Source organism: Lathamus discolor, unplaced genomic scaffold (genome assembly GCF_037157495.1).
Source record: "Lathamus discolor isolate bLatDis1 unplaced genomic scaffold, bLatDis1.hap1 Scaffold_70, whole genome shotgun sequence".
Lineage (NCBI taxonomy): Eukaryota > Metazoa > Chordata > Aves > Psittaciformes > Psittacidae > Lathamus > Lathamus discolor.
In genome coordinates, this window is record NW_027069385.1 from 95631 (window position 1) to 123619 (window position 27989).

At 59.0% G+C, this 27989-nt stretch overlaps 3 protein-coding genes and 8 non-coding genes across 14 annotated transcripts; 5 read left to right on the forward strand and 6 right to left on the reverse strand.

Moving 5' to 3' along the window:
* Positions 1-196: 196 nt before the first annotated feature.
* Positions 197-268, forward strand: TRNAE-UUC (transfer RNA glutamic acid (anticodon UUC)). The gene has a single exon. It is a non-coding gene; the product is annotated as a tRNA-Glu (tRNA).
* Positions 269-617: 349 nt separating this feature from the next.
* TRNAV-CAC (transfer RNA valine (anticodon CAC)) lies at positions 618-690 on the reverse strand. The gene has a single exon. It is a non-coding gene; the product is annotated as a tRNA-Val (tRNA).
* A 274-nt stretch (positions 691-964) lies between these two features.
* TRNAK-CUU (transfer RNA lysine (anticodon CUU)) lies at positions 965-1037 on the forward strand. The gene has a single exon. It is a non-coding gene; the product is annotated as a tRNA-Lys (tRNA).
* Positions 1038-1213: 176 nt separating this feature from the next.
* TRNAL-CAA (transfer RNA leucine (anticodon CAA)) lies at positions 1214-1322 on the forward strand. The gene is made up of 2 exons: positions 1214-1251; positions 1277-1322. It is a non-coding gene; the product is annotated as a tRNA-Leu (tRNA).
* A 379-nt stretch (positions 1323-1701) lies between these two features.
* Positions 1702-1774, forward strand: TRNAV-CAC (transfer RNA valine (anticodon CAC)). Its single transcript has one exon. It is a non-coding gene; the product is annotated as a tRNA-Val (tRNA).
* Positions 1775-2031: 257 nt separating this feature from the next.
* On the reverse strand, positions 2032-2103 carry TRNAE-CUC (transfer RNA glutamic acid (anticodon CUC)). The gene has a single exon. It is a non-coding gene; the product is annotated as a tRNA-Glu (tRNA).
* A 482-nt stretch (positions 2104-2585) lies between these two features.
* Positions 2586-8736, reverse strand: LOC136006815 (E3 ubiquitin-protein ligase TRIM39-like). Its single transcript, XM_065664886.1, has 6 exons — positions 6793-8736; positions 5995-6090; positions 5201-5431; positions 4655-4677; positions 4134-4249; positions 2586-3609 (listed from the first exon to the last, which is right to left on the reverse strand). The coding sequence occupies exons 1-6, from the start codon at positions 7201-7203 to the stop codon at positions 3095-3097; spliced, it is 1392 nt and encodes a 463-aa protein (XP_065520958.1). The 5' UTR covers positions 7204-8736; the 3' UTR covers positions 2586-3094.
* LOC136006781 (uncharacterized) lies at positions 8185-27862 on the forward strand. Its single transcript, XM_065664835.1, has 20 exons — positions 8185-8701; positions 9015-9110; positions 10069-10299; positions 10457-10479; positions 10703-10818; positions 10899-10928; positions 11360-11871; positions 13457-13927; positions 17540-17632; positions 17841-18221; positions 19864-20246; positions 20843-21018; positions 21366-21775; positions 22458-22608; positions 23253-24103; positions 24554-24649; positions 24952-25182; positions 25678-25700; positions 26030-26157; positions 26433-27862. Exons 1-20 carry the CDS (start codon positions 8282-8284, stop codon positions 26948-26950), a joined length of 5340 nt encoding a protein of 1779 aa, XP_065520907.1. The 5' UTR covers positions 8185-8281; the 3' UTR covers positions 26951-27862.
* On the reverse strand, positions 17210-22095 carry LOC136006813 (zinc finger protein RFP-like). 4 transcript variants are annotated; one of them, XM_065664880.1, is made up of 7 exons: positions 21422-22095; positions 20643-20735; positions 19858-20088; positions 19357-19379; positions 18983-19098; positions 18608-18637; positions 17210-18253 (listed from the first exon to the last, which is right to left on the reverse strand). In XM_065664880.1, the coding sequence occupies exons 1-7, from the start codon at positions 21839-21841 to the stop codon at positions 17658-17660; spliced, it is 1509 nt and encodes a 502-aa protein (XP_065520952.1). In that variant the 5' UTR covers positions 21842-22095; the 3' UTR covers positions 17210-17657. The 4 variants fall into 4 exon arrangements, with proteins under 4 accessions (XP_065520952.1, XP_065520951.1, XP_065520954.1 ...); XM_065664879.1 differs by having other exon boundaries at positions 20643-20879; XM_065664882.1 differs by lacking the exon at positions 20643-20735.
* On the reverse strand, positions 22391-22463 carry TRNAK-CUU (transfer RNA lysine (anticodon CUU)). Its single transcript has one exon. It is a non-coding gene; the product is annotated as a tRNA-Lys (tRNA).
* Positions 22653-22725, reverse strand: TRNAV-CAC (transfer RNA valine (anticodon CAC)). The gene has a single exon. It is a non-coding gene; the product is annotated as a tRNA-Val (tRNA).
* Positions 27863-27989: the final 127 nt, after the last annotated feature.

Genomic DNA, 27989 nt, shown 5'->3' on the forward strand with positions numbered 1-27989 from the left:
AATTTGATAGTTTTTAATTTATTTTGTTATATCTAATGAATTTTTGCCAAATTTGATTAATTCCGAGGGCGGACAAAAGCGGCTCCTGTTGGGCTGCTGGGAGGCGGCAGCGTTGGGGGGACGGAATGGGATTTGGGGGCTGTTGAATGCGCAGAGATAAGTGATAGAATTGGTAAAATAGATGATAAAAAGCAAGTCCCTGGTGGTCTAGTGGCTAGGATTCGGCGCTTTCACCGCCGCGGCCCGGGTTCGATTCCCGGTCAGGGAAAAGGGCTTTAATTTTTCTGTAATTAAGCTGAATTTAGAAATTCCCTCCCACTTCTGCTGGATTTCTGCCTTTTTTTTTTTTTTTTTTTTTCCCTAGAAAAAGTCAATTCAAAACCCGTGGAAATTAAAACGATGAGCTATTTCTACGAGAATAATATTCCTGTGGCCTGGTGGAACTTATCAGTGTGTCCCCAGGGAAAATATTAATGCATAGACTAAATGAAATGAAATTCCCTTCTGCAACGTGTGCTTTCTATAGAGATTTTTCCCAGGCACTGCCATTCCGGAATTTGGAGAATATTGATCTGCAAAGTTCATAAAAAAGAGGGAAAAAATGCCTACTTCAGGGCTGTTTCTGCCCGGTTTCGAACCGGGGACCTTTCGCGTGTGAGGCGAACGTGATAACCACTACACTACAGAAACCCACCACGAGTCCCTCTTCCCCCTCCCGCATCCGCATCCTTAACTGCAGCTGGGTACCAATACACTGTTGGAGCAAAGAAACAATAAAAATAATGGAGTTTTCCCAAGGAATTCCCACGGAATTCCGTCTTCTGCTGCTTGGACATTATTTATCCAAGCGCGAAGCATTTCGCAGCAGTTAATTTCTCTCCTAAGGAGTTTTTCCCCCCTCCCGCAGGGGCTGACGCCTCCCGAATCCCGCATCAACATGAGGCCAGAGAAGCGGTCTGTATGTGCCCGGCTAGCTCAGTCGGTAGAGCATGAGACTCTTAATCTCAGGGTCGTGGGTTCGAGCCCCACGTTGGGCGCTTCTTTCTTTTCCCACCCCCGCGATTCCAATGCAATTCAAACGGTTCCCGACTTTTCGGTGCTTCCGCTCTGACAGTCACCGTAAAACCCCAAAAGGAAAAAAAACCCTGCAATTTAATTAACCCTTAGACTTTTAGCATCGCTATATTCCCTTTTCCAGCTGAAGTATTGCGCCGTCAGGATGGCCGAGTGGTCTAAGGCGCCAGACTCAAGGACTGTCCCTTCCCGCACTTGGGAATTCTGGTCTCCGTGTGGAGGCGTGGGTTCAAATCCCACTCCTGACAGCTCCAATTTTGTGGGTTTTTTCCCTAAAACCCCATCATTTCCCCTTCGCGCCGCTGCTTCCGTCAGAAACCACCTCAGGCCTTGGTCATTATACCCCCAAAATATTAAGTACGTGTTTTCTCCCACCATGAGGTGGGAAACACGCAAAAAGGGGTATTTTCGCTTAATTTTGACCAAATTCAGACCTTTTTTTTTGCACTTCTCGGCGGTTACACCGCTGGTTTTCCTAAAATCAGCCAAACAGCTTCCGAAATAAGGTGTGCGTGGGAGTGTCCGCTGAAGGAGGCTGTTGTTGGGGCTCGGAGCTCGACCCGTGCAGGGCTATGTGCGGGAGCGTGCGGGCAGGGCTCGGGCAGTGCAGGCAGTGCAGCCGTCAGGGTTTCTGTAGTGTAGTGGTTATCACGTTCGCCTCACACGCGAAAGGTCCCCGGTTCGAAACCGGGCAGAAACACTCCATTTCTCCTTTTTTCGCTCCTTATTTCGTTTTCCTGGGAATATTAGGTTTTATTAGTAACAGTTTTTCTCGTTTTCTCGAAAATACCGCCTTGCTAACCTCTCCCGTGTTTTTGCCCGGTTTGGATAAACACTTCTCGCTGCTACCCATATTAAATAAAACTTCTAGATAGCAAACAACACCTACAAAACTATAAATAAGACCCATCGCTAAATAAAGGCGTTTTCCCCAAAATTGGGGAGAAAAAAAGGATCTTCCCTGACCGGGAATCGAACCCGGGCCGCGGCGGTGAGAGCGCCGAATCCTAACCACTAGACCACCAGGGAGGCCGTACGGATTTCATCGCACGCTGAGCATCTCGGGCAGGACCGGCTCCCGCAGCTCATGGGTGCAGCCCAGGCAGAAAGGGCGTCCCAGCAGCCAGCCCACGGCTTTCCTTCAGGGAATGGGGCACTTCCCAGCCACTCAATGGTCAGATTTACCCATATCCCAGTGGTTTCGGATGGGAAGCCAGCAAGGACCACCCCTTACACGCAGCTTGTCAGGTTTGGAGCTGCTCGCCCCTGGGGCACCCCACCTCGCTGTTGCACGACGAGAAGCTCTAGCACTGCGGCTCCCGCTGTGAAGCCTCCTGCATATGCAAAGGGAAGGAGCAGAGCTGCTCCGTCCATGCAAGCACAGCACCTGTGGCCGTGCAGCGGCTTCCAGAGGGGTTTGCGCGCACCGGGATGTGTGGAGGCTGGTGAGAACACCTTTATCGTCTGCTGCTCCTTACAGCCAAGCTTCCAGAATGCACTTTGGCTCCTCATTATGACTCAATCCATTGGGAAATGCTCCCATGATCACCCTCCATCCCCCTTGGTTCCTCCTTACAGCCCCAGATATTCACCCACCAACAGCTCATCCCGGGGCTGTTGCTCAATGAGAGGCTAAAGGCAGCTCTGCCTCGGGAAGGGTTTATTTCTCCATGCCAACACGAGCTCGCACGAGGGATGCAGGTACTCCTGGAGATTTAAAGTACCCTTCTATCAGACCAGACCTTGCCTATCGCATCCTTGGATTACATTGGAGAGGTGCGTGTGTGGCTCAGCTTGATCCCTGTCCTCCAACAGAGAGGGTTTGGAAGGGGTTTATGGGCACGGATGCACCAGCAGAGCAGGACAGGTTGTTCTGGGGAGCAGAGCATCCCCCTGAGCCAACCGATGCTTCTTGTCGACATAAATGATGGAGAAAGGAGACTTTTCCATCCTTCACGCTCCCAAAATCCATCCCCGGACCCCAGCGAGCTGCGCTCGGGCGATGCTGTCCCATGGGGGGTCATGGGGACAGCGTGAACTGGCAGCCCCTGCCCAGGCAGAGCAGGGGCAGGATTTTCTCACCTGCAAAGGCCGTCGGGGGGTGGCTGAAGATGGGAACCCCGTTATGGGAGTCAAAGAACGCCACCCTCCCCTCCTCGCAGTCCAGGTAAACCCCGATCACCGCGGGGGCAGCGGGCAGGGCGATGGGGACGGGGGGAGACGTGAGGGCCTGGGACTTGCTCCCGCACTGCCCCACGGCCCAGATCCCCTCCGTGGGGTTGATGCTGATGCGCCCCTTCCTCCGCACCGACTCCTTGGCCACGCCGAGGGCCCAGACCTGCCCGTGCCCCAGCGCCACCTCCCAGTAGTGCCTCCCGGTGCTGAAGCCTCCGCGGGCCAGGACGCAGCGGGAGGAGTCGAAGCGCTCGGGGTTGTCGGGCAGGGGCCGGCGGGTGCCCCCCCACCTCACGCTCTTGTGCTCCCCGCACAGCACCAGCCGCGGATGCGCCGTGTCCGGGTCCAGCGTCAGGCTGACTGCGGGGGGAGCGAGGAGCAGCGTCACTGCGGCAGCTCCGGGAATCCCCACCTGACCCCCCCCCGTCCCTTGGGATGCGTCAGCTCCCGGGTCCTGCTCGCTGGGGCAGCGCAGGAACGGGTTCGTGCCCATCAGTAAGATGGGAAGAGCAGGCAAGCTGCATTGCTTTGGAGTAAAAGTAAGGCTTTGGAGCGTGGCCACCCGTGGGTGTCCCCTTGCTCCCCCTTTGTGATATTCCCACATGGAAATATGTGCCATGCTCACCCTTGAGAGGTGATTTCCAAAGGCAGTGGCGACCCTGCAGGAGCATCCCCAACGTTTACTCTGCCCCCAAGCTCTGCCAGAGGCAAACCTGCCCTCTCCCACCCCAGTAAGCACCTCTTGCCGTGCTGACACAGCCACAGCTCCGCAGGGCCTGATGGAAGCATCTCTCCATGGCACTTCTATGGAGCCGAGATCTCCTCCTTCAGACCCGCTGCAGACAGACCATCCCCAGCCTCAACCCTCCCCAGCCTCTCTGTACCTTTACATTTCATCAGCATCTCTTTGAGGGCAGTGCTTTTCGGAGGGAGAACGCTGGGTTTCTGCCCCAGCCCAGGCGATGCCTCTGCTGGCTCCTGGGCTCCATCCTCCTGAAGCCTGGAGAGAAGGAAGACCTTCCTGAGAACATCCCTTTGCTCATAATGGCCATTGTGACTCACTTTCACCTGGGGGTTCCTTTAAAGCAATAAGGACTAGAATGAAGGCTTGGTCCTAGGTCCTTAGGGTTTAACCATTGCTGGGTTTGGTGGCCTCACAAGGGCAGGGAGGGATAACTCAGCCCTGCAGGGGCAGGTAGCTCTGCTGCAGCTGAGCTGGAGGTGCCGTCATCCCGTCTGATGCCTTCCCCTGATCTTCAGCACCTTTTGCAGTGTCCTAGTTGTCTCCTGTATGTCTATATGGTCCCTAGCACACAGGGGTCACAGTTGTTGGGGTTCTGGAGCCCATCAGTGTCACCACCGCAGAGATAAAGGACATTAACATCACCAGAAAGGAGCCACGAACCTGCTCAAGGTGTTGCTGCTGTCCTGCAAGGGAAGGATGAGAGAAGGAGCATTAGGTCAGAGCAAAGCCTGGCTTCAAGCAGCAAGCAGCTACCACAGGGCTCTGGGGTGACCTCAGGGCTCTGCTCTGTCTAAATGGTGGGTCTAAAACGAGCCCTACAGCACTTGCAGCCCTGCTGAGGGTGAGATGAGGCTATGGCAGCAGCATTTAATGAGGCTTTAGCCGTTAAACAGAGCCTGGAGGTGGGTGCAGGGGGGTTCGTGACAGCCTAAAAGTGAAGTGGGCGCCTCTTGTTCCTCCACTGCATATGAAGGAACCCAGACAACATGTTGGATGCGCAACCATGTGGATGAACCCATCCCCATTGAAGCAGGCAGGGATTTAAACGGGGATGTGCAACACCCACTGGGGCAGTTGGGCCATGCTGTGAACATGGAAGAAAACCCATTAAAACCCCAAAGCACTTGGAAAGATGTGTCCTTAAAGGAGCATTCAGACTGCTCTGAGCCCTGCGCTTGGCACCGGTGGGGCTCAAGCCTTCCTCACCTGCAGGAGCTCGCACGGCGGCCGCTGGCTCTTCTCCTCCAGCTCACGGATCTGCTCACTGATGGAGGAAACCTCCTCCAGGAGCCTCCTGATGCTCTCCTCCTGCCTCCTCACGATGTCCTGGTCCAGCTTGGCCAGGCGCTCCAGGAGGAGACGCTCCTGCGCCGCCACGACCCGCTGCAGCTCCTTGGCTCGGGACACAACCTTGTGCCGCGCCGCTTCCACTTGTTCCTGCAGGGAACGCACGCAGGGATGGGGCAGGGGAACCGCGAGGGAGATGGGTTATGGGTGACTTGGAGCCTGGAGCCCGCTCCAGGGCACGGGGAGCACTAAACCGCCTCTGTTTGCCTTTTCCAGACTTCTTTCTGGCTTCCCTTTGCCAGAAGCTTCCAAAACTTCCATGTCCCATGGACCATAATCCCTGCTCCCAAATGCTTTGAGCAGCAAAGGAAGAGGCACATAAATAGTTGGGGGAAGGGAAACTGAGGCAAAGGAAAGGCAATCGGGTGATTCCTGTTTCCTGCAGGAATTAGGAGGGGGAATGCGGGAACACGCTCCACATGTGAGGAAACCGAGAAAGAAGGTGCACGATAACCTGGGAAAACCCAACCCGTGCTCCCAGCCTGCATGGAGCAGGGATGTGGGGGGAATGGGACTGTGTTTGACCTGCCCTGGGGACACGCTGCTGCCCCTGACCAATGGAGAGGACATTCCTGGGCCATGGCACATCTGGTGTCTCCACATCCATCACCATGGCCAGAGGGACAACCAAAAGGGAAGGAACGGACACTTACGAGGAGGTCCAGGCTTTTTCCTTCCTCAGCCTTTTTCAGCCCCAGGAGCTTTTCTCTCCTGTCCTTCAGGACCTGCAGGTGAGCCTGGAGTTTCTCCTGAATGGAGAAGAAACACCTTGGTGTGCATTTCCTCCCTGTAGCTGGTCCATCCCTCTGCCCCCATCCCACCTATCCAGGTTTATCTCTTACAAACTCAGGTTCTTCCCTGCTTAATAACATCGAATCATGGAATGGTTTGGGTTGAAGAGACCTTAAGATCACGCAGTTCCAACCCCCTGCCATGGGCAGGGACACCTTCCACTGGAGCAGCCTGCTCCAAACCCAGTCCAGACCCGCCTTAAATGCTGCCGGGGTTGGTTCATCCGAACCTTCTCTATTCAACCCATTCCAGTGTCCCACCACACTCAGAGTGAAGATCTTCCTTATCTCCAACCTGAACTTCCCCTTGTTTAAGTTTAAACCCATCACCCCTTGTCCTATCGCTACAAGGGGTAATCCTCGAGCAGAGCAACCCCTCCTCGAGCAGATCAACCCCTCCTCAAGCAGATCAACCCCTCCTCAAGCAGATCAACCCCTCCTCGAGCAGAGCAACCCCTCCTCGAGCAGATCAACCCATCCTCGAGCAGATCAACCCCTCCTCGAGCAGAGCAACCCCTCCTCGAGCAGATCAACCCATCCTCGAGCAGATCAACCCCTCCTCAAGCAGATCAACCCATCCTTGAGCAGAGCAACCCATAGGGCATCCCCCTTGACCTTGGTCCCCTTCTCCTGGCCATGCCGTGCACGGACACTCCCCACCTTGTGCTCCTCGGCAGCCTCCTCGATGGGGACCACGCTGTGGCCGCGGTGCACCTGGGACTCCCTGCACACGAGGCAGATGGGGCTCTGCTCCTCCTCGCAGAAGAGCTTCAGGGCCTCCCGGTGCTCGTGGCACAGCCGGTGCCCGGCTCTGCCCGCCTGCAGGCTCAGCCTCCGCGCCACCGCGATCAGCGTCGCCAGCTCCCGGTTGGGTCTCAGGTTCCTCTGCGGCGCCGTCTCCCTGCACTGCGGGCAGGAGAAGCTGCCGTCGGATCCCTCCCAGCAGCGGGTGATGCAGCCCCGGCAGAAGTTGTGTCCGCAGTGGATGGAGACGGGGTCCTGGAAGAGGCCCCGGCAGATGGAGCAGGAGGCTTCATCGTGGAAGCTCTGGGCAGGGCTGGCTGCAGCCATGGGCTCGGTGGTGGGGATGATGGGACGGGTTTCACTTCCTGCCCCAGCGGTGCCTCCGGCCCCACGGGAGCTGAATGTGAGCAGGGGAGCAGCTGCAGTGCTGAGGGGCAATGGGTCTTCTCTGGGATGGGGAATGAAGGGAGAACCCCCCTTTCGCGGGGGGGAAAGAGGTTCAATGGAGAACAAACATCATTTCCTGGGTTGCCATCCCACCCTTCACTCCTTGCCACTGCCGGCACCTCCTTCCTGCTCGTGTACGTGCAGCTATAACCACTTATTGCTGCTTTCAGTTCTCCTTTTGAGCAGGATGCTGGTTCAGCCTTGAGTCGCTGACCACGCACCCTTTTAGCAATGTAAATGTGAAGGTGCCTTTTGTGCGTCGTGGTTCCCCTGCAAAGCTGTAGCAACGAGACAGGACTTGTTTGCACAGTGCTGAGGCTGGGTGATGAAGTGACACATCTGAGAACGGCACATCTGCTGTTAGTTGTGTGCATGAGCGCTCACACTGAAACCTGGGGCTCAGCATCGTGCTCGAGACTTCTTTTATTGCTCAGCCTGGAGCTAAAGGTTGATGTAGACAAACGGGACGTGCAGAGGGGCTGGTGTTGGGATGGATCCCCCCAGGTTGCACTGAGGATGCTGCTTTGTCCCCTGCTCCTCTTCCTGCTGCAGCACCGCACCTTCTCCATGGATGCTCTTCCCCACCTTTTCCATTGCTCTTCGGCACCTTTTCCACACACAGCCCCCTCCCCACACCCTCTTTGCTCCCAAGCCCGGCCCTTTCCCAGGATGTGGGTCTGCCCCTCAGGCAGGGATCCCTTTCCCTGTCCTTCCTCCTGCGCGGAGGTGGGTACCGGGAGGCCCGTACAGACCATGGGGAGCAGGGACCGTTCGGGGGATGCTGCCAAGAGCCAGCACCCGCTCCCCCATCCCAGCCGCGCTCTGCTCTGGCTCTGCCCCCCCCCCGCGGGTGGGGGGGGAGGAAAGGAAACGCCTTTCCCTTGCTCGAAGGCAAACGAAAGCAGCCGCTGCCGGAGGGCTCGCATCGAGGCGGGGATCGAGGGGGGGGACGGACCCGATGTCTGCCCCGAGCCCCTCCACGGCGCTCCCCAGCGAAGCCTCCTGCCCCGTCTGCCTCGAGTACTTCCGCGACCCGGTCTCCATCCACTGCGGGCACAACTTCTGCCGCGCCTGCATCTCCCGCTGCTGGGAATGGTCCACGGCGCCTTTCCCCTGCCCGCGGTGCCGGGAGACGGCCCCGGAGCGGACGCTGCACCCCAGCCGGGAGCTGGCGCGGGTGCTGCAGGCGGCGCGGAGGCTGAGCGCGCAGGCGGCCGGCGGGGACCCGGCGCAAGGGGAGCGGTGTGAGAAGCACCAGGAACCTCTCAAGCTCTTCTGCGAGGACGACGGAGCCTTTGTCTGCGCGATCTGCAGGGAGTCCCGCGCGCACCGGTCCCACAGGATGCTCCCCGCGCAGGACGCTGCGCAGGGATACAAGGTACAACGGGGCCTGGTGCTCCGGCAGCAGCGCATTGCCATCCGGCTGCGGAACGCCTTGCCCTCACCCAGGGCTGCGCTAAGGGGGCAGAACTCTTGCGTCCCCCCCTCCATGCTTCCCGCACAGCCTGTTTCAGAATGACAGCGCAGGGCATGCACCAGTGCTTCTGCTCTCTCAGTTCTCATCTGGTGCTCTGGGGGTGGAGGGCTGAGGTCCCAACCCCCCTTCTGTGCAGTTCAAGTCTCTGGATCTGACCACAGCACAATCCCCTTTTTGGGTAGCCCAAACTCCAGAGACCTTTCTCCTTCCCTAGGGACAAATCCAGGCCCGTCTGCAAGCCCTGAAGGAAGAGCGAGACAAACTCCTGGGGGTGCGAGAGGTTGAGATGAGGAGGAACTGGGAGTACTTGGTAAGGGGGGGTCTGGATGTCAGGCTCTGGCTTTAGATGGGAGATCATCCTGCTGGGGCTGGGGTCCTGCTCCAGGTTCCAAACCAAATGGTGCATAATGGGCAGAGCCTGGAGACCTGCCAGGGAATCAACTGCTGCATGCAGATCAAGAGATCTGCGTAAAAGATACACGGGATGGATGGATGGGAGGATGGATGGATGGATGGAGGATGGATGGATGGATGATGGATGGATGGATGGATGGATGGAGGATGGATGGATGGATGGATGGATGATGGATGGATGGATGGATGGATGATGGATGGATGGATGATGGATGGATGAATGGATGATGGATGGATGGATGATGGATGGATGGATGATGGATGGCAGATGATGGATGGATGGATGGATGATGGATGGATGGATGGATGGTGGATGGATGGATGATGGATGGATGGATGATGGATGGCAGATGATGGATGGATGGATGGATGATGGATGGATGGATGGATGGTGGATGGATGGATGATGGATGGATGGATGATGGATGGATGAATGGATGATGGATGGATGGATGATGGATGGATGGATGATGGATGGCAGATGATGGATGGATGGATGGATGATGGATGGATGGATGGATGGATGGTGGATGGATGGATGATGGATGGATGGATGATGGATGGATGAATGGATGATGGATGGATGGATGATGGATGGATGGATGGATGGTGGATGGATGGATGATGGATGGATGGATGATGGATGGCAGATGATGGATGGATGGATGGATGGATGATGGATGGATGGATGATGGATGGCAGATGATGGATGGATGGATGGATGATGGATGGATGGATGGATGGTGGATGGATGGATGGATGGATAGATGATGGATGGATGGATGATGGATGGATGGATGGATGGGTAGAATCCCCTTTTCCTTCCCTTCCCTTCCCTTATCCCCGCCTCACAGGAGAAGACCGCAGCCGAGCGCCAGAGGGTCCTATCCAAGCTGGAAGGGCTGCGGCTCTTCCTGGAGGACCATGCCCAGCATCTGCTGGCTCAGCTGAGGGACCTGGAGCGGGACATTGAGAAGCTGCAGGAAGAAAACGTCACCAGCCTGACACAGGAGATCTCCCGCCTGGATTCCTGCATCCAGGAGATGGAGGAGAAGAGCCAGCAGCCAGCAAACCAATTCCTGCAGGTGAGGAGCCAGGCGACCGCTACCTGGGTACCACCATCTGGGCCCCGTGATGCAGCCAAGCCCAGGCTGTGCCCTGCTCCTCACTCTTGGTGCTTCAGCAGATGTTTTCCTACTAAGAGCCATTCACTGAGCTCCCTCTTCCCTCTCTCCCTTCCAGGACATCAGAGGCACCTTGAGCAGGTATGGGGCTCCCCAGGCATCTGTCTGGGAGGGATTGAGACTTTGTGTTTGGCATCACCCAGAGGCTTTGGGGACAGATCCCTGAGTGTGCACCCTGAGCTCTACCCATGGTTGCCCATGCACCAGGGTTATCAAAGCCTGCACCAAAGTGTGCACAAAAGCCTTCCTGGTCTCTCTTTGGGGAGATGAATCCTTCCCCTCTTTGTCCCATCCTCCTTCCTAGGCTTGAAATGGAGAACTTCCAGCAGCCCCCACTGCTGCTTCCAGAGCTGGAGAAGAGAATCAGCCATTTCAGGGACAGAAACACTGCTCTGGAGGAGACCCTGAGGAGCTTCCAAGGTGCGTGCGTGCTCTGAGCATGCAGAACGACCCTGCCTTCCTGTTACACCAGCTCACGTCTCCTCTTCTCCCCTCTTTAGACATCCTGATGTTTGAGCTGCCAGAAAAGAGTAAGTCCCCATCTCCCGGAGGTGAGGGAGTGGGAAGGGCCAAGGGAAGGCTGAGCCCAACCCGGGATGGGTTCATCTGTGTGTGAATCAAGTGATGAATGGGAAGCGAGGAAAAACCCCTTAAGGAGTCAGGGAGTCCTCACCAGAAGGTGCTGATGGGTTCCGTTCTCTCAATGGAGCCGCATGAGGACTGGCTCCAGCCATCACATCGGGGTGGTCAGGGACCAAATGCACACTTTTGGCACCAAACACCCTAAAGGATGGGGGTCTCCACTCATCTGCCCTCCAGCTTGTTTTTCCCTTGGGAAGCTGCTCCTGAGCCCTGTGGGATGGGGAAAGCAACCGGCACCTCCAATGGCGGTGCTACATGGTCCCTGGGGCCATGCAACACTGTTCGGTTTCCTCTGAGGCTCTCTCTCTGCCCTTCACAGTGAAGGTGACCCTGGACCCATCCACAGCTCATCCCCAGCTCGTGGTGTCGGCCGACGGGAGGAGCGTGAGGTGGGACAATGATGCCCGCCAGGACCCCTGTGCTGAGGGCTTGGGCACCGACCCCTGTGTCCTGGGCAGTGAGGGCATCACCATGGGGAGATGCTGCTGGGAGGTGGAGGTGGCCCCCAGGGGCTCCTGGGCTGTCGGCGTGGCCACACAGCCCCTCAGGAGGAGGGAGGAGGCTGCTGAGGGCCCCGGGATGGAGCTCTGGTCCATGGGGCTCTGCGAGGGGCAGTTCTGGGCTCTCACCTCCCTCGAGCGCATCCCATTGTACCAGGTCCAGGTCCCCACCAGGGTCCAGGTCTCCCTGGACTACGACAGGGGTCAGGTGGCATTTTTTGATGCTGATAAGAGAGCCCTGATCTTCACCTTCCCAGCAGCCTCCTTCAAAGGGGAGAGCATCCATCCCTGGTTCCTGGTGTGGGGCGAAGGGGCCCACATCACATTGTGTCCATGAGGCTCTCCATTCTCACCCAAACACAAGCTTCCTGTCCCCAGTATCCCTATTTCCAGCACTCTGGGGGTCTTAAATTGCCCTTTCTAGCCTCTGTTTCCATCCCCTGTGATGCCAAAGGGATGAGCATCCCCATGGTTCAGTGTCCCAAGAGGTCACCCCCAAATCAGGGCATCAAATGGAGCCACAGCATCTCACACCAGCTTGGCTGCTTCTCCCTCTTATGCTTTTAGATGAAGTAAAAGGATTTAGATGCTGTCATGTTCTCCTCTGCCTGGTCATTTGCTGCTTCTGAATGGCAAGGTTCTAGAGGTGGGGGTTTGGTTGACTAAATCCAGTTCGTGGTCTTCCCTTGCACAAAGCCAGTGAGTTGATCGTGCCTGCACACAGAAAGGCCAACAGGCCCCCTGCAGGTACATAAGGACATCCCATGTACCGCCCTGCTCTCCTGCCTGCTGCAGCCCTAACAAGAGGAAAAGACAACGAGGGGGAAATCAGGTGTATTTTATTACTAATGATGTCCATCGTTAGTATCAAATGTGTTGGAGGAGAAGAGAGGAAATGGTTTGGGGTTAGGGTTAGGGGATGCTGCTGTGGCTTAGGGGATGCTGCTCTGGGTTGGGGTTAGAGGGTACTGCTCTGGGTTAGGGTTAGGGGATGCTGCTGTCATTTAGGGGATGCTGCTATGGGTTGGGGTTAGAGGACACTGCTCTGGGTTGGGGTTAGGGTTAGGGGATGCTGCTGTGGTTTAGGGGACGCTGCTCTGGGTTGGGGTTAGAGGACGCTGCTCTGGGTTAGGGTTAGGGGATGCTGCTGTGGTTTAGGGGACACTGCTCTGGGTTGGGGTTGAGGGATGCTGCTATGGTTTAGGGGATGCTGCTCTGGCTTAGGGGATGCTGCTCTGGCTTAGGGGATGCTGCTCTGGGTTGGGGTTAGAGGATGCTGCTCTGGGTTGGGGTTAAGGGATGCTGCTCTGGCTTAGGGGATGCTGCTCTGGATTGGGGTTAAGGGATGCTGCTCTGGCTTAGGGGATGCTGCTCTGGGTTGGGGTTAGAGGACGCTGCTCTGGGTTGGGGTTAAGGGATGCTGCTCTGGCTTAGGGGATGCTGCTCTGGGTTGGGGTTAAGGGATGCTGCTGTGGTTTAGGGGACGCTGCTCTGGGTTGGGGTTAGGGTTAGGGGATGCTGCTCTGGCTTAGGGGACGCTGCTCTGGGTTGGAGTTAGGGTTAAGGGATGCTGCTGTGGTTTAGGGGATGCTGCTCTGGGTTGGGGTTAGAGGGTACTGCTCTGGGTTAGGGTTAGGGTTAGGGGATGCTGCTGTGGTTTAGGGGACACTGCTCTGGGTTGGGGTTAGGGTTAGGGGATGCTGCTCTGGTTTAAGGGATGCTGCTCTGGGTTGCGGTTAAGGGATGCTGCTGTGGTTTAGGGGATGCTGCTCTGGGTTGGGGTTAAGGGATGCTGCTGTGGTTTAGGGGATGCTGCTCTGGGTTGGGGTTAGGGTTAAGGGATGCTGCTGTGGTTTAGGGGACGCCGCTCTGGGTTGGGGTCAGGGGATGCTCCCCGCCATGTCTCACGGACACAGCCTGAGCTGGGACTTGGCCCCCACCACCCAGAGCCAGGGCCGGACCCTCTCCCCGGTGAAGGCCGCGCGGGAGAAGATGAACATGAGCCCCCCTTCACCGGCGTCGAAGAACGCCACGGTCCCGCCGCCGTAGTCCAGGTGGACGCTGACCCTGCGCGGGACCCAGCGCAGCGGCAGCAGCGTTACCTTGCGGGCGGTGAGCGCCCGCACCTGCCCCCCCCACTTCTCCAAGCCCCAGATGCCGCCCTGCGGGCAGAGGCTGAGGTGCCCTTTGCGGTGGATGGAGTCCCGGGCCACCCCCAGCGCCCAGTCCCCGCTGTCGCCCACCTCCACGTCCCAGCAGTGCCGCCCGGCCGCGAAGCCCTGGCAGCCCAGCACGAAGGGCCAGTAGTCAAAGCGCTCCGGGTTGTCCGGCACGGCCCGGCGGCCCGCACCGCGCCGCACGCTCTTCCCGTCCTCCGACAGGATGAGGTCGGGATGGGCAGTGTCCGGGTCCAGCGTCACGGTGGCTGCGGGTGCGGGATAAGGGGGTTAGAAACAGGGATGGGGGGAGAGCGGAGGAGGCAGCAGGATCCGGGCTGGTATCCAAGGGGAAGAAGCATCCCACATGGGAGCATCCTAAGGCAGAAGCATCCCAAGGCAGAAGCATCCCAAAGCGAGGGAAGGGGAACTGGATGGTCTTGAGGTCCTTTCCAACCCGAACTATTCTATGATTCTATGATTCTATGATTCTATGATTCTATGATTCTATGAAGCATAAAAGCTGATTTTAACCAGCAAATCGCCAAAGGAAACGCACACGGGAATGGCAACAGGCTCCTGCGGGCTTCAGGCTACGCTGGGAGAAGAAAGAAGGGAAGGGATGTGGGATGTCTCCTGCATAACCACAGGATGAGACCAGACCGGTTCAGCTGAGCTTAAACAACAAAAAGAGCTAAGAGCTGGCGCTGAATTAGGCCACCCAATTTCCATGTTCATGGAATCAGCCGGCTTTGCCCTGGAGGGGGGGTTCTTCCAGCTGCAGGGCTGGGAAAACCCGCTGGGTTGTCCTGATTTTCATACCCCTCCTTCCGCATCTCTTTTGGGCCCTTTGGGTTCCACCTTCACCTGACAGGTACGGCTGCTCCTGTGTTCTCATGTCAGCCCTTTCCGGGGTTGGAATAGGCTGGACAGGGAGCTCCAGCAGGAGCATCCTTCAGGAATCAGGGCAAGACATGGACAATCGATAGTGATAAATGTGGGTACCAACCTTCTGACCAGGAAACCCCTTTGTTCCCCATCTCCTCCATCCCAGGGCTCCTCACTGCAGCGTCTCCATTCCCAAAGCATATCCAGGGTGATCTATGGGTGGCTCTTCCAGCTCTCCCAACACAGGTCAAGCAGTTCCCCTCCTCAAGCCCTTCCGTACCTTGCAGCTTCCTCAGGGTCTCCTTCAGCGCTCCGTTCCTCCAGGAGAAGTGACAGGATCTCTCTTCTGACTTCGGAGAAGCATCTGCTGGGAGCTGGAAATTCACTTTTCCACATCTAGGGAAGGGGAAAACCTCACCTTTGGAATCGTCATCACCAGGGGAAGCTGGTGCCAGCAGGAATGAGGCGATGAGCACGTAGTGGTGGTGGTATCCAAACGCCCTTCCAGACCCCCGGAAGCAGCCACCATAGGCATTGCTCCACCACGGTTACAGCTCTTGGAAAACCCCATGGAACAGCCTTTTGGAGAGGCCACGCACCTGCTGACGGTGCTCCTTATGTCCTGGGGGAGGGAGAAAGAGAAAAGGAAGCTCAGGGTGGACACTTCTTACATCACAAGACACCTTCAAGGAACGTGGCCACAGGCTGCTTGCCCAGCTTCAGCCCATGGACCTGATGCTCTGGGCTGCCCGTCGCAGGTGATGCTCCTTGCACTATCACATTCCTCTCCCCACCCCACAGGGAATCATCAGCCCTCACTGCTCCTTCTCCAAACCCCTGCTTTCATTCCCTTCTCCCTCATCATTCCAGGCTGCAAATCCCCCTCCCTTCATCCCCTTGGGATCTGCGGATCTACAGAGGGAATAGAAGCAAAGTGGGACTGAGTTCCCCTCCCCATAAACCCCTGTACATGGGATGAATTCACTCACCGGTTGCTGGTTCTTCTCTTCTCGCCCTTGTGCCTCGGCGTCCAGCTGGGAATTCTCTGGGAATTTGGTGGCACTTTTGGCCTGCCTCTTCTCAATCTCATTCTTCAGGTCTTCCAGCTGGGAAAGCAAGAAGAAAAGAGTCTTTTGGGGACCTGCAGCACCAGGGCTCAGCTTCTCCCCTCCCCTTTGGAGACGCAAACGAAGGAGCAACGGGATGGGAAAAGCCTTTCCCACAGGAAAACATCATTCAGGAGCCCAAATCCCCATCGTTGCTTTCCCATTAAACCTTATGCAAAAGAAGCCACCATGAGCTTGGGGTGAAAGCCCCGTGCTCCCCATCACATCCATGCTGCAGAGCAAGCAACAGGGAGCAAAGATCTGACCCTGGAGCCCTTGTGTCAATGCCCAGGGACCTTGGTACCCACCAGACCCTCCAGTTTCCTGCACTCCAGGGTTCTGTTCCTCTCGGAGACCTTCTCCCCCTCCGGAGCAGCTCCCGAGCTCCACCTGAAGCTCTTCCAAAGTGAGCTTAAAAGGCCCAAACCTGTTGGGTTTGCCCCTTTGATGGGGCTGGATCTTTCCCTCCCAGTTCCTCCCCAGTGCTGGATAATAGACCTGGAGCAGGGATGCGCTGAGCCTGTGGGTCAGGTCTGTGTGCCGTGCAGGGGGTGGGGATGTGCTAGGAGGGAATCAAAGCACCTTCTATCCCGAGGGCTGCCCCTTCCTGCCTCTCCCTTCTCTCTCTTTAGGGATGGGAATTAGGCAGATCCATCCCCAAAAGACATTCCAGCCTCCGGGAGCTCTTGGTGGGATCATGGATGGGGAAAACAGGGAGGGAATTGTGCACCCAGAGCCTTGTAGGTGCTGGGAGAGGGGCTGGGACTCAATGGGGTGCAATTAGCACCCAGGTCGTGGATGTGCCCATCACTTTGTGCCCTCCAAGAAGCCCCATCCTGGCTCCCAGCTCGCAGGGGCTGTTTCTAAGCCATTTATAACCCTGTGATAAGCTCCATCAATAGATACGTATCTGCATGGCAGCAACTGGGAGGTGTGGAGACCCCGCTGAAGGGATGACTGCCATTGCTTGGCCAGCACTGGAGGTGCAAGTCCCATTCCCAGTGAGCTATTCCCATCAGAAAGACTGGGAGCTTGGGGCCGCTTGGCTCCCACCCTGCTCCTTTCATCTCAATGAGGAGCCCACGCTTGTGCCCTGGAAGCGCCTATGGGACCTGGAAAACCAGCTGGAGATGTCTGCAGGCCGCACCTCCAGGGTAAGGACACCATGGAAGAGCTGGGACAGAGCCGGAAAGGGAGCAGGGACATGGAGGGAGCTGCGGGGCTGGAGGAGGAAGGGAAACGGGGATCTCTACCTGCCATCAAGCAGTTCCAATGGGATCTGGGGGTTGTACCTTGTGTTCCTGAGGAGTGGGGTGGGATAACGCGTGTCTGGAGGATGCCTCTTCCTCTTTGGGGCTTTCTTAGCAGACACCATCAATTCTGAGGGAATTCATCCCGGTTGGGTTGTTTCCCTTTAGCTCCCAGTTGAGTGGCTGAGCACCACCCTGCGCACCCCTCTTTGCTGTCCCAGAGGCTATGAAATGCACCCATAATAATCCACCCATAGCAAGGCAGAGAGTTCGCACCAAAGGGTTCTTTTATTGAAGCCAGACACAGGAATGTGGCAGAGATTGGGATCAGCTCCCAGAGTGAGGCGGTTGGCTGGGAAAGGCCACCTCCCCTGGGAAAACAGGCTCTGGATCTGCCTGGAGATTGGTGTTGGGAAGAAAACACTTTGCAAAGGGGTTTAAACAGGACGATTCAGGCCATTAGAGCCAAAAATAAGCTTCAAAAGAACATCAAAGCCGAGTGCTCCTTCGGGATTCTCCTCCTTCCGACGCGCTGCCTCCATCCCGCCCGTGCTGCCCGATGCTGCCGGCGTCCCCATCTCCCCATCCTCATCCCACAGCTCCCGACGGACACAGAGAGGAGCTGCGCGTCGCTCGGCCGCGATGCTCTGAGCACCCTCAGCGAGGGCATCGCGCAGGACGTGGCCCCGCTGGTGAGGTCCGATGCTTGCCATGGCCTCAAGGACAGATCCGCAGCGGGAACCTGAACCCAACCCAGTCCAGAGGGGCCATGAGCTGCCCGCCCGGGGGCTGCTCCTCCGAGGGCAGCGCTCGGCTGATGTCCTGCAGGCGAGCGCCCATCCCCATCCGGAACCAGGGCAGGAGCCTCTCCCCGTTGAAGGAGGCTCTGGTGTAAACCAGGAGGGGAACCTCGTCGGCAGCGCTGAAAAACGCCACCCGGCCCCCTTCGTAGTCCAGGGACACCCGGATCCTGCTGGGGACGGGGCTCGGGCGCGCGCTGGCGCGGGGGGACGTGAGGGAGTGAAAAGCCTCCAGCGCCCAAACCCCGTCCTTGGGCGTGAGGCTCAGGGGGCCCTTCCTGGGGATGGATGCTCGGGCCACCCCCAGCGCCCAGACCCCCCCCTGCCCCACGTCCACGTCCCAGAAGTGCCTGCCCGAGGTGAGGCCCGGCTGCCCCAGCACGCAGGGCTCGTAGTCAAAGCGCCATGGGGTGTCCGGCACGTCCTGCGCCCGGAGGTGGCCCCGGGCTTCCCTGAGGTCCTCGGAGATGCGGAGGTTGGGGTGAGCCGTGGAGGGGTCCAGGGTGATGCTGGCTGCGGGACAAGGGAGGGGATGGAGGTGGTTTTATCCCTCCCAGCTCTGGGTGCTGCATGGGGGGGGGGGGGCATGGGGAGGGGTGGGACGCCCTTGGGATGCTCCTGGGTGGAAGGAGAAGGGGGCGAGGATGAAGGATGGAGCACGGGGAGGGGATGGTGGGAGATGTACGGGGAGGGAAGGGGGAGCACAAGTGCTCTTCTTTCTTTGGCTCCCAGGGGGGCATTTGGCTTTACAAGGACCATATGTCTCGTCCCCTGGGTACACGGGGATGCTGTCACCCTTCCTCTCCTGCATTGTTATCCCACGGGAATCTCTGCCACAAGCCAAACCCACCCCTGCCATCGACTTACTTGGCTCTTGCAGTTTAAACATCAGGCTGTCTGCAGAGGAAAGAGATTTCACAGCATCAGGTGTAGGGGTCAAAGCGGCTGCAGCTCCATCCTATAGGCTTGGGATGGGGGAACAGCTAATGGGAGACTTAGGGGGGATACTGAGGGGTGAGGGCTGGACGGTGCAAGGCTCTCGGGAGAGAAGGAGCCTCCTTTGCTGAGCTTGTTCCTCTCTTCTGCCCCCACTTTGCTGCAGGCCGGGCTCCCGGTGTCCTCCTCTGGGTAGACCCCATCGGCATTCACCCACAGCAGCCACCAGGCGGGTTTTGCTTTAGCACAAACCCAGTGTCCCCAGGCACCCAAAGCAGCACCGCAGCCCCCAGCCCCGCTCCGCACCTTGGCACCTCCTCAACGTGCCCCTCACCAGCACGTTTCTCTGCACGAAGTCCTCGAGTCTCCTTTCCAGGTGGGAGGAAATCTCTGCCGGGGGCTTGAACGTCGTCATCTCACAGCTGGAAAGAGCAAAGGCCGCGGCTGAGGTGCTCTGCTCCCGTTAAACCATGTGGGAGAAGCCATGGGATGGGCTGAGCATCCTCATCCAGGAGCACATCAAGCCCCCCCCTTTGCCCTTTCCCTTCTCTTTGCAGTTGGCTTCCCCCAGGCCAGCACCGGAGGGGTGTTTCCGAGCCCATTGTGCTACCACTGCACCAACGTGGTTTGAAACCCCGACCTCGGCGTTCCCTCAGCAGAGTGAGGAGGAGCCGAGTTACCTCTTCAAGAGTCTTCTGATGTCCTAAGGGCGGAAGGAGAGAGGAGACACAGGAAGAGGCGCGGTGGGTGTTAGAATCATAGAGCAGTGAGGGTTGGAAAGGACCTCGAGATCATCCAGTTCCAACCCCACTCCACGGGCAGGGACACCTCACACTAAACCATCCCACCCAAGGCTTCATCCAACCTGGCCTTGAACACTGCCAGGGATGGAGCCCTCACAACCCCCCTGGGCAACCCATTCCAGTGCCTCACCACCCTCACAGGAAAGAATTTCCTCCTTATACCCAATCTAAACTTCCCCTGTTTCCGTTTTAACCCGTTACCCCTTGTCCTGTCACTGCAGCCCCTGACGAAGAGTCCCCCCCAGCATCCCCACAGGCGCCCTCCAGGTACTGGAAGCTGCTCTGAGGGTGTTGCGCCTCCTGCGCGTTCTTACGGCCATGGGGTGCCCCCCCCCGTGCCCCATAGGGATGAACGGGGGCTGAGCCTCCCGTCCGCACCTGCAGGACGCGGCTCGGGGGCTGCTGGAACGCTGCCTCCACCTCCCCGCGGACGGCGTCGAGCCGGGCCATCTCCGCCGAGACCTGCGCCGCCGCCCGCTCCTGCGCCCGGCCGAGGGCGCCCTCCAGCGCCGCCAGCTCGGCCAGCAGGAGGCGCTCTTGCTCCCGCAGGAAGCGCTGCAGGCGGCGGAGCTCCGCCGCCAGCCGCGCCCCCTCGGCCCGGCTCCGGTCCTGCGGGGGCAGCGGGGCTCAGAGCGGCGGAGCCCCCCCCCCCGGGCTCCCTGTGGCTCCGAGCAGCGGCACAAACTGCCCCCCTTCCGTCCCCACCGGGGCCCCATCCCCGCCCCGCGCGGCTGCAGCCCGGAGGGGCTCCGGGGGATGAGCAGGAGGTGATGGAGCTGCCCCCGACCCCACCAGACCCAAGGAGACCTCGCGGCTGGTCCCTGGTACCGCGTCCTCAGGGGCGCTCGGTCAAGGTGAGGGTGCAAAAGGCTGCGGGTGTGGGGCTCCCCAGGAGGTGGGCTCTGCCAGAGGGGGATGTACAGGGTAGAGGGGCGGCCCCTCCCGGCCATGTCCCTGTGCAAGCCAACGGGCACTTTGCTCCCAGAGCAGCCCCAGTGTTATCAGCGCGGTGCAGCCCATGTGAAACCCCAGCAGATAAAGTGGGGCTTGGCAGGAGCCCAGGGCAAAGGGCTCCATGCTCTGCATAGCAAACACACGGGATCTGGCCCCAAAACACGGGGGGGGGGGACACCCCTGCTGAGGCTCCCCACGGGGGCACCCACCAGGTACGGGCTCCTCCTGCCTCCGGCTTTCCTGCTTTCCAGGTACTTTTCCCTCTCCTCCCTCCCAGCCCGCAGGCAGCTCAGGATTTGTTCCTGGGGACAAAGAGATGCTCTTGGAGGGGCTTTCCCCACTGGAATCACTCCTGCCCCTGTCTCCCAGGGGAGACGCTTTGCCTGAACACCGGTTCCTCTGCACGAAGCAAAGGCAAGAGGGGCAGGAAAGTCCATAAGCGACCACTGCAAGGAAAGAGCAAAACAGCATCAGCAGCACACGAGGCCTGCGAGAGCGAGATAAGTGCGGGGGGGATTTCCCTTGGGAATACGCAGCGAGGAGTCCCTCGTGTTAACGCGATGCTGGACACCGCAGAGGGTTCTGGTGAGAAGGGGTTTGGAGCAGCAGGAAAACAAGGGGAGAAGGCAGGAAAAAGTTGTTCCTTTGTGCTGAAACTAAAGAAATAGGGAATAAGGGGATGAATATGTAAAATTCGCCTCACTAATGGCTGTAACCAGGTTTAAAAAGGGGATAAAATGAATTATATGGGTTTTTTACACGTTTTGGGTATCTATCAGTGTCAGTCTTTCAGCTGAACCAAGCCAACAGCAGCGTTCCAAGAGGAAAAGGCTGGAAACGGGCCTTTTTGCCTTCTCCCCGTTGGAAAAGGTGAACGGATTCAAGTGGGGGGAACCTGATGGGACCCCTGCAAACCCCCAATGTCCCTGCAGTAAAACCCTCCCGGGAAGCGCCCAGGCCTGGAATCCTTGGCTCTGTGGGGCTTTACCTTGTACTTCTCCGCTGCTTCCTCGATGGGGACCACGCTGTGGCCGCGGTGGGCGCGGGCCCGGTCGCACACCACGCAGATGGGCTGCAGGTCCTCGGTGCAGAAGAGCTTCAGAGCCTCCTGGTGCTGCCCGCAGAGCGCCTCCCACCCCCATCCTCCTCCTCCTCGTCCTGGGCTCATCCCTCGGGCGATGAGCGCGATGTTGCCCAGCTCCCGGCTGGGCCGGAGGCTGCGCTGCGGCGCCGGTTGCCGGCACTGGGGGCAGGCGAGCGGCGCTTCCAGCCCTTCCCAGCAGCGGGAGATGCAGGCGCGGCAGAAGTTGTGTCCGCAGGGGATGGAGACCGGGTCCTGGAAGTAACCGAGGCAGACGGGGCAGGAGGCTTCGCTGCGCAGGGCGTCCGCGGGGCTCTGCGCGGCCATGGCTTCTGCTGCGGCTGCTTTCTGGGTGCCAGCGGGGGAATCAGCTCCCAACAGAGGGAATGATGCGGGGGGGATGCTCCTCCTCGCCTCCCATTGGCTTGGGTTCAGCTGGTCTGGAGCCAGATAAGAGCCGAGAGATAGCAGAGGGGAGGGCAGGGCTGCTCCAGCGGGGTGTAAATCCGGTCGAGCTCCCGGTGGGATAACCCCCGGAGCCAGGGGCTTTACGCGGACACATCCACGCGTTGTCCCTCTTCCCTTCCTCCTCCCGTGCTCAAGTCGCTGGTTTCGCTGCAGATGAGGAATCAACGCTTTGCTTTCCCCTTGGAAAGCCGCAAGAAGTGAATGGACGAATCCCTCAGCACCAAGAAATCCCAACGCCGGCCGAGAAGGGCTTCAGGCACCCCCAGACAACCGCGCGGAGGGTCCCTGCCCTCGGTCAGGCACCAGGACCGGACCCAACCTGAAAGGCTTTCGGTTGAGATGCTCTTGGAGACCCCCGGAGTGGGTGCGGAGGGAGAAAGAAGAGCAACAGCAGCAAAAGGAACCAAGCGCCCAACGTGGGGCTCGAACCCACGACCCTGAGATTAAGAGTCTCATGCTCTACCGACTGAGCTAGCCGGGCTGCTGCTACGGCCCCGGCCGGCCCCCTCCTGTCCTGAGGGGATCGCGGTGGCACCGGGACCGGACCCCGCACGGCCCCGGGGCGCCCGTTCCCCGCTGCCCGCAGCGGGAGAGCGCGTTTGAGGCGTTGGAACGGGAATGTGAAGGTGAGAAAGTAAAAATAAGGAAAGAGAAGCAAAAAAACCCCGACTGTTTCTGCCCGGTTTCGAACCGGGGACCTTTCGCGTGTGAGGCGAACGTGATAACCACTACACTACAGAAACGGGCTGGGACAGGCGCTGCGTCCGCGGAGCTACGAGCGTGCGGCCGCTCCGGGAGTCCCCCCAGGGGGGATTCGGGAGGTGGCGAAGCCGGGCGGGGGCACCAAAAAAGCGCTTTGGGGTGAATTGTGAAGGTTTAAGGTCTCCGCGAGCGGGACTCGAACCCTCAACCCTCGCCTTGCAAGTCCGGCGCTCTACCCACTGAGCCGCGAGGGGGAAGCCACGCCCACTCCCCAAGAGCAGTCCTCCCAGAGCACCGAGTTGTGCGGGTAGACAAACCCACCCCTGGCGCCCACCATGGTGGGAGGGGGGGGGCCCTCAACGCGGAAGCGAGAGTCGCTCTCCATAGCAACACTTCCTGTCACGTGCCCATAGAGGCCGGAAGACGGAAGCGCCGCGGTGGTTTCTGTCGGTTGTACCATAGAGAGGAGCCGCGGCGGCGGCGGCGCGGCGAGGGACAGAGCGGCCCCGGCGGCGGCCAGAGCGGCGCTTCCGGGAGCGGTGAGCGGGAGGACCGGGTCCGTGAGGAGGAGGAGGAGGAGGCCGCGGTTTCGCTATGGCGGCCCCGGCGGCGGGGTCCGGGTCGCGGCTGGACCCGGTGGAGACGCTGCAGGAGGAGGCGATCTGCGCCATCTGCCTGGACTACTTCGTGGAGCCGGTGTCCATCGGGTGCGGGCACAACTTCTGCCGCCGCTGCATCGCGCAGCTCTGGGCCGGGGGGGACGCGGAGGCGCCGGCCCCGCCGGAGGAGGAGGAGGAGGAGCTGGAGGAGGAAGAGCTGGATGTGGAGCAGGAGGAGGAGGAGGAGGAGGACGGCGCCGAGGAGGAGGAGGAGGAGGAGGAGGAGATGTGGAGCGAGGAGGAGGACCCCGAGCTGTGGGGGGACCCCGCGGAGGAGGAGGAGGAGGAGGGGGGGATGTGGGGCGGGGGGGCCCGGGGGGAGCTGTACTTCGGGGAGGAAGAGTACGATGAGGATGTGATGGAGGAGGACGTGGAGGAGGAGGAGGAGGAGGAAGAGGAGGAGGAGGAGGAGGAGGAGCAGCCCGCGACGCCCCTCGGGGCCGCTCAGCCGCAGCGCCTGCAGACCTTCACGTGCCCCCAGTGCAGGAAAACCTTCTTCCAGCGCAGCTTCAGGCCCAACCTGCAGCTGGCCAACATGGTGCAGATCATCCGGCAGCTGCACCCGCACCCGCAGCGCCTGCTGCCCCCCGGCCCCGCCGCTGCCCCGGGGGGGCCCCCCGGCCGCTGCGAGCGGCACCAGGAGCCGCTGAAGCTGTTCTGCGAGGTGGACGAGGAAGCCATCTGCGTGGTGTGCAGGGAGTCCCGCAGCCACAAGCACCACAGCGTGGTGCCGCTCGAGGAGGTGGTGCAGGATTACAAGGTGCGGAATGGGATCTTGGCGGGGGGGGAATGGGGCTGCGCCGTGGGGTGGGTCTGGCCTGGCTGGTTGGGTCACTGGGAACAGGTTGGGTAGGGTTGGGATGGGGAGGTTGGGGATGGAGGTGAAGCTGGATGGAGCCGTTCCAATAGGGAATACGTGAGCTCAGCCGGTGCCGCGTGGATGTGATGGCGTGGGGCTGGTTCCGGGGGAGCACAGCTCCTTGGCCTGCCTGAGGGTTGAGCCCCACGGCACAGCCCTCCCTTAATGCTGCACCTCCCGAAGGTGACGCTGCCCTCATGGATGGGGTGAGGATGCCCATGAGGAGCCCTCAGGCTGATCCCGTTGGAATTGCAGCCCCTGGAGATCTTAGGGGGGTTGGAAGGGGAAGGAGGGGGATGGGGCGGCAAAAAGCAGGGAATTCCCAAGCCCGAGGTGTGGGTTTTCCCTCAGAACAAGCTCCAGAGCCACCTGGAGCCGCTGAAGAAGAAGCTGGAGCTGGTGCTGAAGCAGAAATCCAACGAGGAGGAGAAGATCACGGAGCTGAGGGTAAGATCCATGCGAGAGCCGTGTCAGATCCACGTCCAGCTCCCATTTCGCAGCCTTCCACCTGCCGAGGAACAACCCCCCCTTGGGGCCAGGAGGGTGTGGAAGTGGTGGGATTAGTGGACAGCTTTTCCCCATGGATCTGAGCTCTTGGAGGCGTTGCCATCCCTTTGCTGCAGCCTTGGGGATCTCATGGGTCGCGGGAGCCGCTTCCCTACGGGATTACTGCTCAGTGACGCTGGGCGCTCCGGAGCGCACCTCCGGTGCCTGCGCCCGGTCTTCCCGCCCCATTCCTGGCCCTGCAGGACAAGATGAAGCTGGAGATCAAGGAGCTGGAGTCGGACTTCGAGCTGCTGCACCAGTTCCTGGTCGGGGAGCAGGTGCTGCTGCTGCACCAGCTGGAGGAGCGCTACGAGAGCCTCCTGGGCCGGCAGAGCAGCAACGTGCGGCTGCTGCAGGAGCAGAGCGCGGCGCTGCGCCGTCTCCTGGCCGAGGCCGAGGACAAGAGCCGGCAGGAAGGGCTGCAGCTGCTCCAGGTCTGCTTCCCCTGGGACCGAGGGAGCCGGTCCCCTCGGGGCTCTGTGCCGGGGAGCTGGGGTAAGGGTGTTCATGGGCTGGAGCAGCTCCCGTGGCAGACGGGATGAGGACACGGGGGCCGGAGCAGAGAAGCTGGTGGAGACCTCGGAGCGGCTTCAAGGGGGCTGCAGCAGGGGTAGGACAAGGGGAGATGGAACTGGAAGTTCGGGTTGGAGATGAGGAAGCTCTTCCCTGTGAGGGTGGTGGGACACTGGCATGGGTTGAATGGAGAAGCTGGGAATGCTCCATCCCTGGCAGGTGCGATGGAGCCTTGGGTGACCTGGTCTAGTGTGAGGTATCCCTGCCCCGTGACCGGGGTTGGAACTGGATGGTCTTAAGCTCCTTTCCAAGCCAAACCATTCCATGATGGATGGGATCCTTCCCCTCTGGGTGCACTCCCTCCTGATGATCTTTCTCTTTCTCTTCATTTCCCACCTGGATTCCTCCTTGCCCAGGACATCAAAGGCACTTTCATCAGGTCAGTCACTTCCCATTGCTCTAAATGGCTTTTCTGCGGTGGGGCGAAAGGCCTCGATGGGGAGTTTGGAACCTGGGTGTCATATGGATGTTGGAATGAATGTGGTGATGGGAGCGCCTGGAAGCAGGAGGATGGGATTTAGGGATGATGGGGGACATACAGGAGAGGGGGAAAGGCTGGGAAAGGGATCTTAAAGAGTCCATAGGGATCATTTATCCCGTCCACTGGACAAGCAGCCACCGTTGTAGCCTGGATCTCTGCCCTCTCCTGGTGTGTGTTCCCTTCCCTGTTCCCAGTGCTCAATCCCGCTTTTCCTTCCCCTTCCCAAGATGTGAGAACATGAAATTCCAGGAGCCCGAGATGGTGCCTGTGGACGTGGGGAAGAAATACCGCAACTACTTCCTGCAGGACGTGGTGATGAGGAAGATGGAGAAGGTCTTCTACAAAGTCCCTCAAGGTGAGCGGGTTGGATCCACAGGGATGGTGGGATTCCTTCTCCGTGGGGTTGGGGTTCCTCTGGAAACAGAGCACCTCCTTTTCCTGCCCTCTTCCCATCTGCTGGAGCCAATCCTGGAGTTGAGATTTGAGGGTTAAAAGGAGGAAATTTGGGGTTAAAAGGAAGGAACTGGGAGGATCGAAGCGGTGTAACCCCATCCCATCCCCAGGACCTGGGACTGGGCTCCCGGATGGGCTTTGGGCTCCCCTTAACCCCTTCCTCCCCGTGTCCCGCAGCGGAGGTGACGCTGGACCCGGACACGGCGCACCCGCGGCTCAGCCTGTCCCTGGACCGCCGCAGCGTGCGCTTGGGCGAGCGGCGCCAGGACCTTCCCGACAATCCCAAACGCTTCGACTGGGAATTCTGCGTGCTGGGAGCGCAGGGCTTCAGCGCCGGGCGCCACTACTGGGAAGTGGAAGTGGGCGGCAGGCGGGGCTGGGCGGTGGGAGCCGCCCGGGAGACGACGCGGCGCAAGGAGAAGCCGATGGGAGCGCAGCAGAAGAGGGAGATCTGGTGCGTGGGCACCAATGGGAAGCGCTTCCAGGCGCTGACGGCCACGGAGCAAACATTCCTGACACCGGGAGAGCGGCCCCGGCGCTTCGTGGTCTACCTGGACTATGAGAGGGGTCAGCTCTGCTTCTACAACGCCGAGAACATGAGCCACATCCACACCTTCAACGCCTCCTTCCGCGAGCGCATCTTCCCCTTCTTCCGCATCCTGGCCAAGGGCACCCGCATCAAGATCTGTGCCTGATCCCGCGCTTTTCCTGCCCTTTGGATCTGATGCTGCTTTTCCTGCCCCTTGGATCCTGGGTTTGGGATCTGGCACTGCTTTTCCTGCCCCTCAGATCCCAGTTTGGGATCCAACGCTTCTTTTCCTGCCGCTTGGATTCCATCTGGATCCTGCTTTGGGATCTGGCGTTGCTTTTGCTGCCCCTCAGATCTCGGTTTGGGATCTGGCGCCGCTTTTCCTGCCCCTTGGATTCCATCTGGATCCTGCTTTGGGATCTGGCACTGCTTTTCCTGCCCTTTGGATCCTGCTTTGGGATCTGGCATTGCACTTGTCTTGCATCCATTTCCTTCCCCCAGTGGCTCCTCCCGGGATCCAAAGCCAGGTTTGGGCTGGAATTAGGGAAGGATCCACCTCAAAGGCAGTTCTCCTGCTGCCAGGAGCTCTTCTCTCCCATTCCCAGTGGATGACATCCCGGTGGGATTCGTGTCACGAAGCTCTTGGCTTCATTCTGAACCAACCTCCCATCATCACCTTCCCCAACTCCCATCGCTGGTTGCACTGAGGCGGCTGGATTCCTCTGGGATTCACTTCAAACCTCCCTCAGACCGGGGCTGGTGTCCAGACCTGGAGTCCATCCCGCTTTTCCCTGCCGTATTCCCTGTTTTTGGGGTCTCCATCCCATTCCCCAGCAATTAACCCACGTTCCTGCTCCTGTATTTATTTTTGCTCCCTTATCCTCTCTCATTGTCTCGGCTGCTCCCGAGATTCCAGCTCAATCCAGAGACTCTGGTTGTGTATTATCCCTCTTTTTGTTGGTGGGGTTTTGTTCCTGTTGGCATTCCAGAGCTACTTCCAACTATTTTTGGCTAAAATGGGAATTAAATGGAGATTTAGTTTTATGAGATGTCAAATAATAAAGATTAAGGTTGTAAATCTGTGCCTTGGCCTTAGTGAGATCCCAATGGAAGCTTCCAGGATCCAATTCCCAACAAATCCAGCTTTAATTGTGCCCTGGAGCTGGGGTCTTCCATGGATCCATCACTGGATCCCTCATTAATTC